At 57.5% G+C, this 12,560-nt stretch overlaps 1 protein-coding gene across 5 annotated transcripts in view; it reads left to right on the plus strand.

Annotated features, from left to right (window-relative positions):
• The window catches only part of XG (Xg glycoprotein (Xg blood group)), a 34,516-nt gene that overhangs the window by 4,899 nt on the left and 17,057 nt on the right, over positions 1 to 12,560 (plus strand). For all 5 annotated transcript variants that reach the window (XR_009257235.1, XM_058714065.1, XM_058714066.1 and 2 more), the window contains exons 2-5: positions 8,492 to 8,533; positions 9,003 to 9,026; positions 10,607 to 10,669; positions 12,471 to 12,533. Coding sequence is in view for 4 of the 5 variants with exons in the window: in XM_058714065.1 (XP_058570048.1) it covers positions 8,492 to 8,533; positions 9,003 to 9,026; positions 10,607 to 10,669; positions 12,471 to 12,533 (192 nt within the window). In the remaining variant the exon portion in view is untranslated. The remainder of the gene's footprint in view (positions 1 to 8,491; positions 8,534 to 9,002; positions 9,027 to 10,606; positions 10,670 to 12,470; positions 12,534 to 12,560) is intronic.

The raw sequence follows: 12,560 nt of genomic DNA on the forward strand, positions 1-12,560 counted from the left end.
GCCCAGCCAGAAGTGGGTCATTTATTTAGGCTGGCTGCGGTCACCGCGCCCATCGGTGGGGCCCAACCGGCCCGGCTGTGCAGGGGGGTGGGTCTCAATGCTTGGTGTGCGAGTGACCTGGGAGGGAACTGGATGAAAGGCACCAGGCCAGTGCCCGCCCCTGGAGGTGCTCATTTGGTGTGTGGGTGGGGCTCGGGCCCTGCTGCCCTGAGTCAGCACCGGGCCATCTGGTTTACCCTTGGGTGGAGCCCTGTGGATCCGTGACACAAGGGGGCGGCGGCTCTGGGGTCCCCATTCAGAGACGCATCATCACCCAGCATGGCCGGCCCAGAGGTGACATCCCCTATGTAAAGAGGCCACAGCTGGCCATTCTCAGCGGGGGGCGACATTGACTGCAGGGGACACACAGAATATTGTCTATGTCTCTTTCCATCTACAATCTGCCTAGCCGTCCATCCGTCTCTATCTACCTATCTATCTACCTGTCTATCCATCTGTCCATCCATCCATCCATCCATCCATCCATCATCTCTATCTATCTGTCTATTATATGTCTCATCTCTAACCATCTACCCATCTCTCATCATCATCATCATCAATGTATACATTCAGATTCACTTTAAGGAACTGCCCCACAACATGGTGGGGCTGGCAAGCCCTAAATCCATAGGGAAGGGTAGAAACCCTGCCGTGCTGTCTCCGAATCCCGTCTTCTCTGGGAAACCTCGCCTTCAACTGATCAGAGGCGGCCCACCCACGTTACCAAGGGTGATGCGCTTCTCCCTGCAGGAGATTGTAGATGTTAATCCCATCGACAGAGCACCTTCCCGGTGGCATCGAGACTAGTGTTTGACCAAACGTCCGGGCACCGTACCACCGGGCCCGGCCACGTTGACACAGAAAAATGGCCCATCCGGGATATTTTCATCTTTCCACTTCCACGGTCTGAGATGCCAATTGTGTATATGTTGTTTATTCCTTGTGGGTTGCGAGAAACGGGGATCTGGACAGAATGCCGACACTCGGGTGGGTGGTTGGGAAAGTCTAATGGGCGGTGGGCATCAGCATTGCTGGGGGACGGGGTCAAAGTGCAGAGTCCCCGGCTGAACCTCCTGTTGTGTGATTGAGCCCCACCCTGGATGCTTTTCTGGTTTCCCAGGTGGTCCTTCTGTCTCAGCAATGTGGGGACCCCCTGCCTCTTATCCAGAGGACATCCCTGGGGCTGCTTTCCATGGTGGTTGAACTTTTGTGTGTTTGAGTGTGTTATGGGCTCACTGTGGGCTCCATAAAATATAGCCCCAACCCCAGGATGGCAGCATGCGACGATATTTGGAGGTGGGGTTTGTACAGAGTGGATTAAGGCGAAATGAGATAGTATGGAGGACCCTGATCCCATAAGACTGTTGTCCTTATAAGAAAAGGGGAACAGGACACAGGTAAGAGAGGAGAGGGGCCTCGGGAACAACCAGCCTCAGCCCTGCCTGGATCTCAGACCCCCGGCCTCAGCCCTGCGTGGATCTCAGACTCCAGGCCTCAGCCCTGGCTGGATCTCAGACCTCCAGGCTCAGCCCTGCCTGGATCTCAGACCCCGGCCTCAGCCCTGCCTGGATCTCAGACGCCCAGCCTCGGCCCTGCCTGGATCTCAGACCTCCGGCTTCAGCCCTGCCTGGATCTCAGGCCCCCGGCCTCAGCCTTGCCTGGATCTCAGACTCTAGGCCTCAGCCCTGCCTGGATCTCAGACCTCCAGCCTCAGCCCTGCCCTGCCTGGATCTCAGACCCCGGCCTCAGCCCTGCCTGGATCTCAGACGCCCAGCCTCGGCCCTGCCTGGATCTCAGACCCCCGGCCTCGGCCCTGCCTGGATCTCAGACCCCCGGCCTCAGCCCTGCCTGGATCTCAGACTCCAGGCCTCAGCCCTGGCTGGATTTCAGACCCCCGGCCTCAGCCCTGCCTGGATCTCAGACTCCAGGCCTCAGCCCTGCCTGGATCTCAGACCCCCGGCCTCCAGTCCTGCCTGGACCTCAGACCCCCAACCTCACCCCTGCCTGGTCTCAGACTCCCAGCCTCGGCCCAGCCTGGATCTCAGACCCCCAGTCTTAGCCCTGCCTGGATCTCAGACTCCCATCCTTGGCCCTGCCTGGACCTGACTCGCAGCCTAAACCCTGCCTGGATCTCAGACTCCCAGCCTCAGCCCTGCCTGGATCTCAGACTCCCAGCCTCAGCCCCGCCTGGACCTCAGACCCCCAAAGTCAGCCCTACCCAGACGTCAGACCCCCCAAGCTCAGCCCCTCCTGGACCTCAGACCCCCAGCCTCAGTCCTGCCTGGATCTCAGACCCCTAGTCTCAGCCATGCCTGGATCTCAGCCTCAGCCCCATCTGGATCTCAGACCCCCAGCCTTGACCCTGCCTGGATCTCAGCCTCCCAGCTTTGGCCCTGCCTGGACCTGACTCTCAGCCTCAGCCCTGCCTGGATCTCAGAGTCCCGGCTTCGGCCCTATCTGGATGTCAGAACCCCAGCCTCGGCCCCACCTGGGTCTCAGCCCCCCAGCCTCAGGCCTGCCTAGGTCTTAGACTCCCAGCCTCAGCCCTGCCTTGACCTCAGACTCCCGGCCTCAGCCCTGCTTGGATCTCAGACTCCCAACCCCCAGCCCTGCCTGGATCTCAGACCCCAAGCCTCGGCCCTGCCTGGATCTCAGACTCCTGGCCTCAGCCCTGCCTGGACCTCAGACTCCCAGCCTCAGCTCTGCCTGGATCCCAGACCCCCAACCTCGGCCCTGTCTGTATCTCAGACCCCCCAGCCTCAGCCCTGCCTGGATCTCAGCCTCCCAGCTTTGACTCCTCCTGGATCTCAGACTCCCAGCCTCAGCCCTGCCTGGACCTCAGACTCCCGGCCTCAGCCCTGCCTGGATCTCAGAGTCCCAGCCTTGGCCCTGCCTGGATCTCAGACCCCCAGCCTCAGCCCTGCCTGGACCTCAGACTCCTGGCTTCGGCCCTGACTGGATCTCAGACCCCCAGCCTCAGCTCTGCCTGGATCTCAGACTCCCAGCTTCAGTCCCTGCTGGACCTCACACTCCCAGCCTCGGCCTTGCCTGGATCTCAGATTCTAGGCCTCGGCCCTACCTGGACCTCAGACACCCAGCCTCGGCCCTGTCTGCATCTCGGACTCCAGCCTGCAGCACCAGGAGGGGGTACATGTGTGTTGTTCAAGCCACATGGTCTGTGGGATTTTCTTCCTGCAGATACAGGAAACTAATCAAAGCCATTGCTCTGCAAAATGAAGTCCACAGCCCTCCAGCCTCAGTTTCCCCTAGGAGGTGGCAAGAGACGCAGCCTCTCGGGCACAGTCAGACCTGCCTCGCCAGAGTGTGTGAGTCACCGGGTCCTGAGGGACCCGTGTGCACGTGTCCTGCCAGGAAGGCTGGCTTAGGCCACACCGGCCGACAGGGCCTGGTCGGGCACTCTGCATTTCATGGCAGATGTCTTCCTTGTGTGACAAACGCCCAGCCCTTGGTGGAGTGTGACCAGATCCTTCTCCTCCAGGGACTGTGCACGTGGGGGCAAATGACTTTGATCAAAAAGGGAGCTTGGGACGCTAGGAACCGGGACAACTGGTTGACCTTGCCGGGCGCGGTTCAGCTGCAGGGCAGGGAGGAAGGGGTGGGGCTGGAGGAACAAGGGTTCCCCAGGACCACCTGCAGGGCTCCAGGGAGGGTCTGTCCTTCCGTCCCTGCACGTTCACGCTCAGTTGTGTGCAGCGCGACTGGCAGCCCCGCCTTCCATTCCGTTTGCTGGAATCCAGACCCTGAGGAGCGACCACAGCCTGTGACGGGTTGATTCAAAGCTGCTCCACGGGCAGAATGTGGACCCGCCCGGGACGTGCCCCCCTGGGCTCGCCGCCTCCTTCCCCTCCTCGCTGTCCTTGCAAACGCGAACTGCCAGCCTCCGGAGATTGCGAAACAGCCCGGTAGTATGCTTTCTGTCCATATACATTTCTTTTTATGTGTCTTTATTTTGAGAGAGAGAGACACAGAGTGCAAGGGGGGAGGGGCAGAGAGAGAGAGGGAGACACAGAATCCAAAGCAGGCTCCAGGCTCTGAGCTGTCGGCACAGAGCCCGACACGGGGCTCGAGCCCACGAACGACGAGACCATGACCCGAACCAAAGTCAGACGCTTAACCGATGAAAACACCCAGGCGCCACCCCCATATATATATATATATATATATATATATATATATATATATATATATTTTTTTTTTTTTTTTTTTTTTTTTGAAAGAACGACTGTGCAGAGAGTCAAAGGAGGACCTTCCAGTGCTGCCTGGAGGGCACCAAGATTTATTCCCTGGGTGTCCTTGCTCCAGCAACGTCCCCCATGTGGGGTTCCTGGATGACAAGATCGGACCTTATAGATTGAAGGCTCCCAGAGTGGGTCCCTCGAGGGCAGGTGACCCAGAAGGCTTGGTTTCCATTAACCCCGGTCCAGGGGCCATCAGTAAAACCCCTGTGCGAGGAAATGACAGATGATGTTCCTATGGGGGCACAGCTACGGGGACGTTGCTTCAGAACAGCCTGGGCGAGGTCACAAGTGGGGGACGGGACACGTGACGGCCGCGCGGACAGTAATTACATTCCAGGGCGTTGTGAATCTGTTGCTAATGCTGTAATGGGTGCCAAAGCCTCAGATGTTAACCGTGGTTGCTTTTTATTTTTTCCTTTATTGTTTTGTGCTTTTAAGAGATCGCCTGAGGCTGATTTTCTTCTTCAGAAAGCAGTTGGGGCACGGGAGCTGGGGTGCAGTGTTTGGGGGAGGGGAGCTTGGGTGCAGCGTTGGGGGAGGGGAGCTCAGGTGCAGGGGCTGGGGGAGGGGAGCTCGGGTGCAGACCTCGCTGCTGGTCTGCGTGGACCCTGCGCTGCAAAGCCACACCCTCTTCAGGCTCTGAGTTGTTACTATTGTTGCGACCACAACCGTGCCGTGCGTCCTGTTCACTTGAGGGTCTGGATAGAAACTTAGGGATTCCGGGCGTCAAAAGTCCACGAGGACCCAGGTTGCAGTCTCGTAGGGGTAGAGCGGCCGCCTCCCCACGTTTACTTACTGCACACAATTCCTCCAAGAGCTACTCAACACCCCCCCCCCCCCCGAACATTGTGGGGTGTGTGTGTGTGTGTTTGCGGGGAGGAGAGTGGGGGTCTTGTGGATAAGGCTAACCGCGAGCCTCCCGCTAGCAGGGACCAGGGTGAACGCGCGCGTCCCCAGGATGTCAGCTGGATCACCAACGTCCCCATCCCAGAATACAGGAGGCTACTTCGTCCCCCGGGGTCGCGGATCCAAAAACATGTGGGTTTGATTAAAAGTCCCCGAGGCAGATCAGAAACAGATCTGGGGACACGAGCCCGATCTCATGCTCTGAGTGGAGAATCATGCTGATGGAAACAACTGCCTCGGGAGCACCCTGCCCCCCCCCCCCCCCAACCCCTCTCAGGTGTCCCCAGAGAGCAGCCCCAGGATCACCCATCCTCATAGGAGTGAGCGACCTTGCAGGCTGCCCCGTTCGCAGGACTGGATGGTCCCTGATGCTAGCCAGGGTCACCAGCTTACGCAAGAGGTCCCGGGGAGACCCCCTCCCACCCCCGGCTGCGTGAGTCACGCTCACACATGTGGAGCCCGGGGAAGTTTCCAAAGCTGGGAAGGGCGCACCCAGGCCCTGGGGTCAGGCAGAGGCGGCTGTCAGGGTTCCCACACCCAGTGCATAGAGCCCCGGGTTGGGAACAGGCATTTGAGACACGCCAGGCGGGTGGGGCACATAACACAGACCCCTCGGCTTATCTGGGACGAGGGGCGTGGCCGGAGCAGGTTGGCAGAGATTCCTGGGCGCTGGAGTAATCGCGGGGCGCTTGCAGCATCCGGGGCGGGGCGCACAGAGTGCGGCGATGGCTATTGGTGAGCCGTCAGGGCCTTCGGGGGGGCGGGGGGGGGTGCAGGGGCTGTGCACCTGCCATGGCCCCGCGGAGCCCTGGGAGGGGGTATCTGCACCCCTCCTCCCGCCTGCACGAGGGTGGACAGAGCATTCCAGCATTCCAGGCTGTTCCCTGCACGCACGAGGAGCTCGCAGAGCCTGGCCAGGCGGAGGGGTGTCCGGAGGGACGTGGCACCTCCCAGACTTACAAGCGGTTCTCTGTGCGGTTTGCTCGCGTCCGGACCGTGGGCCTGCTGATGGGTGCACCCCGGCCTCAGTTTGCCCTCCCTTCGGAGGTCTGTGGCTTGTCCTGGCTCAGGAGGCACCTGCCTGGGGACGTGCCGGCCCCCAGGGTCCTGGCTCCCTCAGCAAAGAGAGTACAGCCCGTCACGTGGTATCGCAGTCGGGCGCTGACCCCAGGCGGGACCTGCAAACGGGCTCCAGTGCGGGTGCAACCCAGGCCCATGCGAGGAGGCCACCCGGTGTCGGGGGGAGGGGGGGGCACCTTCTTCGCCCACGCTCAGGCTCCCTCCGGGTGCAGGGTCAAGGCTAACGCTGCCAGGGGGTCCAGTGCGAATGCTGAGTCCACCCTCAGGCTCCTGATCTGCACCCTGCGCATGGTAACTGACCCACATGCTGCCGTGTGCGGAAGGCCTGCCTCGTGCAAATGCAGGATCGCCCAGAGTCACGTGGGCCGAGCTCAGACACATGTGATTCCCTTCATGGAGGCATCTAGTCTCGGCCAGTCTGCCGACGCAGGAGCAAGCCGAGTCCTGGTCCGTTGGGTCGGGGCTGGTCTGGGTGTGCTTTGCAAACACTGGAATCTTCTGGAAACAGATAGAGGCGGTGGCTGCAGAGGGGTTCTTCATGTGTCTCCTTTGCAAACACTGGAATCTTCTGGAAACAGATAGACGTGGCGAGTGCAGAGGGGATGCTCCTGGGTGTGCTTTGCAAACACTGGAATCTTCTGGAAACAGGAGGTGGCCGCACAGGGGATGCTCCTGGGTCCCCTTTGCAAACGGTGGAATCTTCTGGAAACAGGAGATGGCTGCACAGGGGATGCTCCTGGGTCCCCTTTGCAAACACTGGAATCCTCTGGAAACAGAGGCGGTAGCTGCAGAGGGATGTTCCTGGGTCCCCTTTGCAAACGGTGGAATCTCCTGGAAGCGAGGTGGTAGTTGCACAGGCTGTGAACGGGCTGTCCTAGTGTGCGCCTGAAATGGACGGATGGCGTGATTGGCAAATGGTACCTCAGTGAAGCTGTTTTAGAAAAAGCTCTTCCCCCAAAGAGTCGATGGAAAGTGGCCGGAATCCAAAAGGCTCTGTGACGTTGTGATTAGGAAGCAGCAAAGGGACGGGGGCTGTGCAAGCAACGAACTCGAACTCGGGGCAGCCTGGGCTCCCTCAGCTCATTGAAACGATGTTTTTGTGTTTACGTGAAATGCACGCGCGGGCACGGGAAGGGGGGGAAGGGGCTAGTTTGCGCGGTTTGGGAAAGGGTTTGGGGACAGTAGTGGAGAGCGACAGGACCGTGGTGGCCGGGCCGCATTCCGCTTCTGTCTGTCCCAGAGGGAAGGGAAATGTCCGCCCTTCTGGACAGATATTTCCCCGGAGCGTTTCCTAAGCTAGAAAGCAGGGGAGAGGCTGGCTCCTCCGGGGGGCGGCTCCTCGGGGGGGGGGGGGGGGGCGCCTCCCCAAATTCGTGCAATGCAAGGACGAGCAGGAGGCCCGGGAAAGCCTTGGGGCCGAGCCCAGTTTGCAAGGCCACAAAGTGAAAGTAAGGCTCCCTTGGGAGGGGGAGGTTGGGGCTCCGGGGTCAGGAGGAGGAAACGAGCGCGTTCTGTGTCTTCTGGGAGACGCTGTCTCGCGGGAGCTCAGCCAGGGGCCGGGCTGTGGCTTCAGGGGCAGAGGGGCAAGCTGCGACTCCTTGGTGGCACCCTGGGGCCCCGACAGCCGCTGGAGCGGCTCACGAGTAAAGCGGCACCTTCCAAACGGCTCGCGGGCCACCTCCTCCGGGAAGCCCTCCGGGAGTGCTCGCACAGGTGCCTGTTTTGGGTCCGTCCCTGCGGCAGCCTGTCCCTCCCTGCAGGGCCGGTCACATGCCTGTGCCCCGTTGAAGAACCGGGAAGCGGGGCACACGGGGTTCGTTGTCACACCCCCGGCTCCCAGCAGCGTTCGCGGAACGTGTGGATCCTTCAGGGGTTTCCAGAACATCCTTGTGTTGGTTCTGCTCCGCAGCTGGAGGCAGCTGAGATCCCAGAAGGATTTCTTCCTCCGTTCACACAGCCATGGAACGATAATCTGCCTTAAGATGTGTGTTGAGTCGAGAGCCACCGGTGCCGGGAGAGGCCAGATACTCACCTGACAAACACATTGGCCCTCCGCGGGGCTCACCGGGGGCTGCCCTTTGCACTGAGGCCCCTGCGTGGCTTAGCAAGTGGGAGGATGGGGCAGACCGGAGCAGCCAAGGGTCAGGAGCCAGCCCCCCTCCCCATTTCTCCTGTCTGTGTGACTCACACCCTCTGTGCCCCCACAGGTCAACGTGACTTTGATTTGGCCGATGCCCTCGATGACCCCGGTGAGTGGCCGTATTTCTTGGGGGCGTTGGTTTGGGGTCTGGGGGGCCTCCCTGCTGGCGGGTTCGCGGGCACCTCCACCGACAGGGCTGCTAGCTGTCCCCATGGGGAAGGGGCACGTGATGGCAGAGATCCCAGCCCGGCCTTTCTGCCAGCCTGAGCCCGGCCAGACAGTGTGGCTCCTAGAAACCTGGCTATGTGGCTCCTTGAAGGGTCTGTCTCCCTCGCTAAACTTCCTCCCAGCCCCACAGCCCTACACAGCTCCCAGGAAGACCGGTAGGTATGGATTGTATGCGCGTTTTCTTCCTTTTTCTTTTTTTTCCCTCCTAAATACAAATTGGAATTTGTGTCCGAAGCACGTAAAGTTTGGTGCCTTGAGATCTTTCACTTTCTCTGAGGATAAGAACGATTCTTTGAGCTGTGGATAAATCCGTGATGCTCATTCAACTTGTTTTCTCTCTTTGTTCACAGAACCCACCAAGAAGCCAAGCTCAGGTGAGTGGCCATGAGGGTGTCCAGGAGTGAGCCCGCGCCTGGGAGTCCGGGGTGTTTATGGGGGGCTGCTGAGTGTGCAAAGGGGTGCAGATAGCTCCAAGCAGTCATTGGGGAAATGCAAATCAGAGTCCCCAGGAGACATCACCGCATCCCTACCAGGACAGCTAGAATCAAAATGTGCAACGTAGCAAGCATGGGTGAGGTGGGGAGAGATCAGAACCCCCACCCTCCCGACCTTGTGCATGTGCTGGTAAGAATGGAAAACGGTGAGGCTGTGTGGAAAACACTGTGGCCTCAAACCAAATAGCTAAGAACAGAATTTCTACGGGACCCAGCAATGCCACGCCTACGTATAGACCAACAAGAGTTGAAAACAGGGACTCCAGCAAATGTGGACATCCACGTTCACAGCACCGTGATTCACAATAGCAAAAAGGTGGTAATGACTTAATGTCCATGGAGGGAGGGAAAGATAGATGGGTGGATGGATGGATGGATGGATGGTTGGATGGGTGGGTAGATAAGTGGATGGATGAGTGGGTGGGTGTATAAATGGGTAGGCTGTTGGACAGATGGATGGATACATGAATGTGTACATGAAAGAAATGATGGACGGATGGATGGATGCATGGGTGGATGGATGCATGGGTGAGTGGGTGGGTGGATAAGTGGATGGATAATGGATGGATGGGTATATGGGCAGATAAGTGCATGGGTGAATGGATAGGTGGATGGTTGGATGGGTGGATGGATGGATGGATGGATGGATTGATGGATGGGTGGTTGGGTGGATGGATAGATGGGTGGATGATTGGATGGGTGCATGGGCAGACGAGTGGATGGGTGAATGGATAGGTGGATGGTTGGATGAGTCGGTGGGTGGATGGATGGCAGGATGGTTGGATGGGTGGGTGGATAATGGATGGATAGGTGTATGGGCAGATAAGTGGATGGGTGAATAGGTAGGTGGATGGTTGGATGGGTGGATGGATGGATGGTTGAATGGGTGGGTGGGTGGATGGATACAGGGATGGATAGATAGAATGGATGGGTGAATGGATGGATGGTGGCATGGATGCATGCATGCATGGATGCATGGATGGATGGGTGTATGGGCAGATGAGTGGATGGGTGAATGGATAGGTGGATGGTTGGATGGGTGAATGGATGGGTGGGTGGGTAGATGGATGGATGGATGGATGCATGGATGCATGGATGCCTGGGTGGTTCGATGGGTCAATGGATGGATGGGTGGTTGGGTGGATGGATAGACGAATGGATGATTGGATGGGTGGATGAGCAGATGAGTGGATGGGTGAATGGATAGGTGTCTGGGTGGTTGGGTGTGTGTGTGTGTGTGTGTGCACCCATGTGGGGTTTTTCTTGAAGTTCTAGTTTTGACATTTTTACACCCAGAGGCTCAGGGACGTTCTGTGGTCCATGATCATCTGTGACACTGCGGGCAGTAGATGTGAGTGCAATATCGAGGCGTCTATCGCGGTGTTGACGGTGTTCTATAACCTGCTGCGAACAGAAGGCTACTTTTCTCTGCTAAGAGGGCACTGTCATTTTCCCCGCAGATATCTACCCCAGACCGAAGCCCCCGTATCACCCACAGCCAGGCATGCCCGACAATAGCGGAGGTAAGTCTTGTCCCCCTCCAGACTCCTCTCCACCCTGCTTGGATGAAGCCTGCCGTGTCTCCCCTGCGGGTCTTCCTCCAGCCGCCTTTGAAGTAGGGAACGGCTTTCCCTGCAGGAAACCGAGTCTCACCCGTAAGCAGGGGGAGCTGGCAGGGTGAACCCACAGCACGCATTTTATTTCCCGTTGCTCTGACCACTGCATAGTAGGGTCTGCTTGGCGGATAGTGAACGTTACTGAAATGCATTTTTTAGAAAATTGTTTAATGTTTTTTTAAATTTATTTGTGACACAGCAAGAGACAGAGAATGAGCAGGGAAGGGGAAGAGAGAGGGGAAAACACAGAATCCAAAGCAGACTCCAGGCTCTGTCTGAGCTGTCAGCACAGAGCCTGACGTGGGGCTCAAACTCACGGACTGCGAGATCATGAGCTGAGCTGAAGTCGGACGCTTAACCGACTGAGCCACCCAGGCGCCCCGCGATGCATTTTTAATTAGGCTGAGGACTTTTCCTTTTTCGCTTGTTTGCACGGTTCCAAATTCTGTCCCCCCAAAAAGTCCACATGCATTGTGCTGTGTACTGTACATCATTCATCCTCAGTGTGTGCTTGGGTTCAAAGGCTTGGCAGACACTGTTCCCGTAGATTTCTTTAAAAAAGATTAAGTAAAAGGAAATATTGATGGTGGATGGATGGGTGGGTGGATGGATGGATGGAGAGATAGAGATATGGATGGATGGATGGATAGATAGATAGATAGATAGATGGATAGGTGGATAGGTGGATAGGTGGGTGGACAGATGGGTGGATGGGTTGGTGGATGGATGGATGGATAGAGAGAGAGAGAGAGAGAGAGAGATGGATAGGTGGATGGATGGGTGGGTGGGCAGATGGGTGGATGGGCGGATGGGTGGGTGGGTGGATGGATGGATGGATGGATGGATGGACAGGTGGGTGGGTGGATGGACAGGTGGATGAGTAGGTGGGTGGATGGATAGATGGATGGATGGACGGACAGATGGATGGATGGATGGATAGGTGGATGGATGGATGGATACATACATACATACATACATATATACATATGATGGATGGATGGTTGGATAGATGGACAGATAAGTGGGTGGATAGATGGATGGATGGGTAGGTGGATGGATGGATGGATGGATAGATAGATAGATGGATAGGTGGATGGATGGGTGGGTGGGCAGATGGGTGGGTGGGTGGATGGATGGACAGGTGGGTGGGTAGATGGACAGGTGGATGGGTATGTGGGTGGATGGATAGATGGATGGATGAACGCATGGATGATGGACGCATGGATGGATGGATGGATGGATGGATGGATAGGTGGATGGATGGATAGATACATACATACATACATACATACATACATACATATGATGGATGGATGGTTGGATGGATGGATGGATGGATGGATGGATGGATAGATGGATGGACAGACGGGTGGGTGGATGAATGGATGTATGGATGGATAGATAGATAGATGATAGATAGATAGATGGATGGATAGGTGGATGGATGGGTGGGTGGATGAGCGGTTAGAGTGTGTGTGTGTCTGTGTGTGTGTGTGTGTGCGCGCATGCACCCTTGTGGGGTTTTTCTTTAAGTTCTAGTTTTGAGATTTTTACATCCAGAGATTCAGGGATGTTCCATGGTCCATGGTCATCTGTGACACCACGGGCAGCAGATGTGAGTGCAGTAGAGCCTCTATCGTGATCTACAGGATGCTGCGAACAGAGGCTACTTTTCTCTGCTAAGAGGGCACTGTCATTTTCCCCGCAGGCATCTACCCCAGACCGAAGCCCCCGTATCACCCACAGCCAGGCATGCCCGACAACAGTGGAGGTAAGTCTTGTCCCCCTCCAGACTCCT

The sequence above is a fragment of the Neofelis nebulosa genome, chromosome X (assembly GCF_028018385.1).
Source record: "Neofelis nebulosa isolate mNeoNeb1 chromosome X, mNeoNeb1.pri, whole genome shotgun sequence".
Classification (NCBI taxonomy): Eukaryota; Metazoa; Chordata; class Mammalia; order Carnivora; family Felidae; genus Neofelis; species Neofelis nebulosa.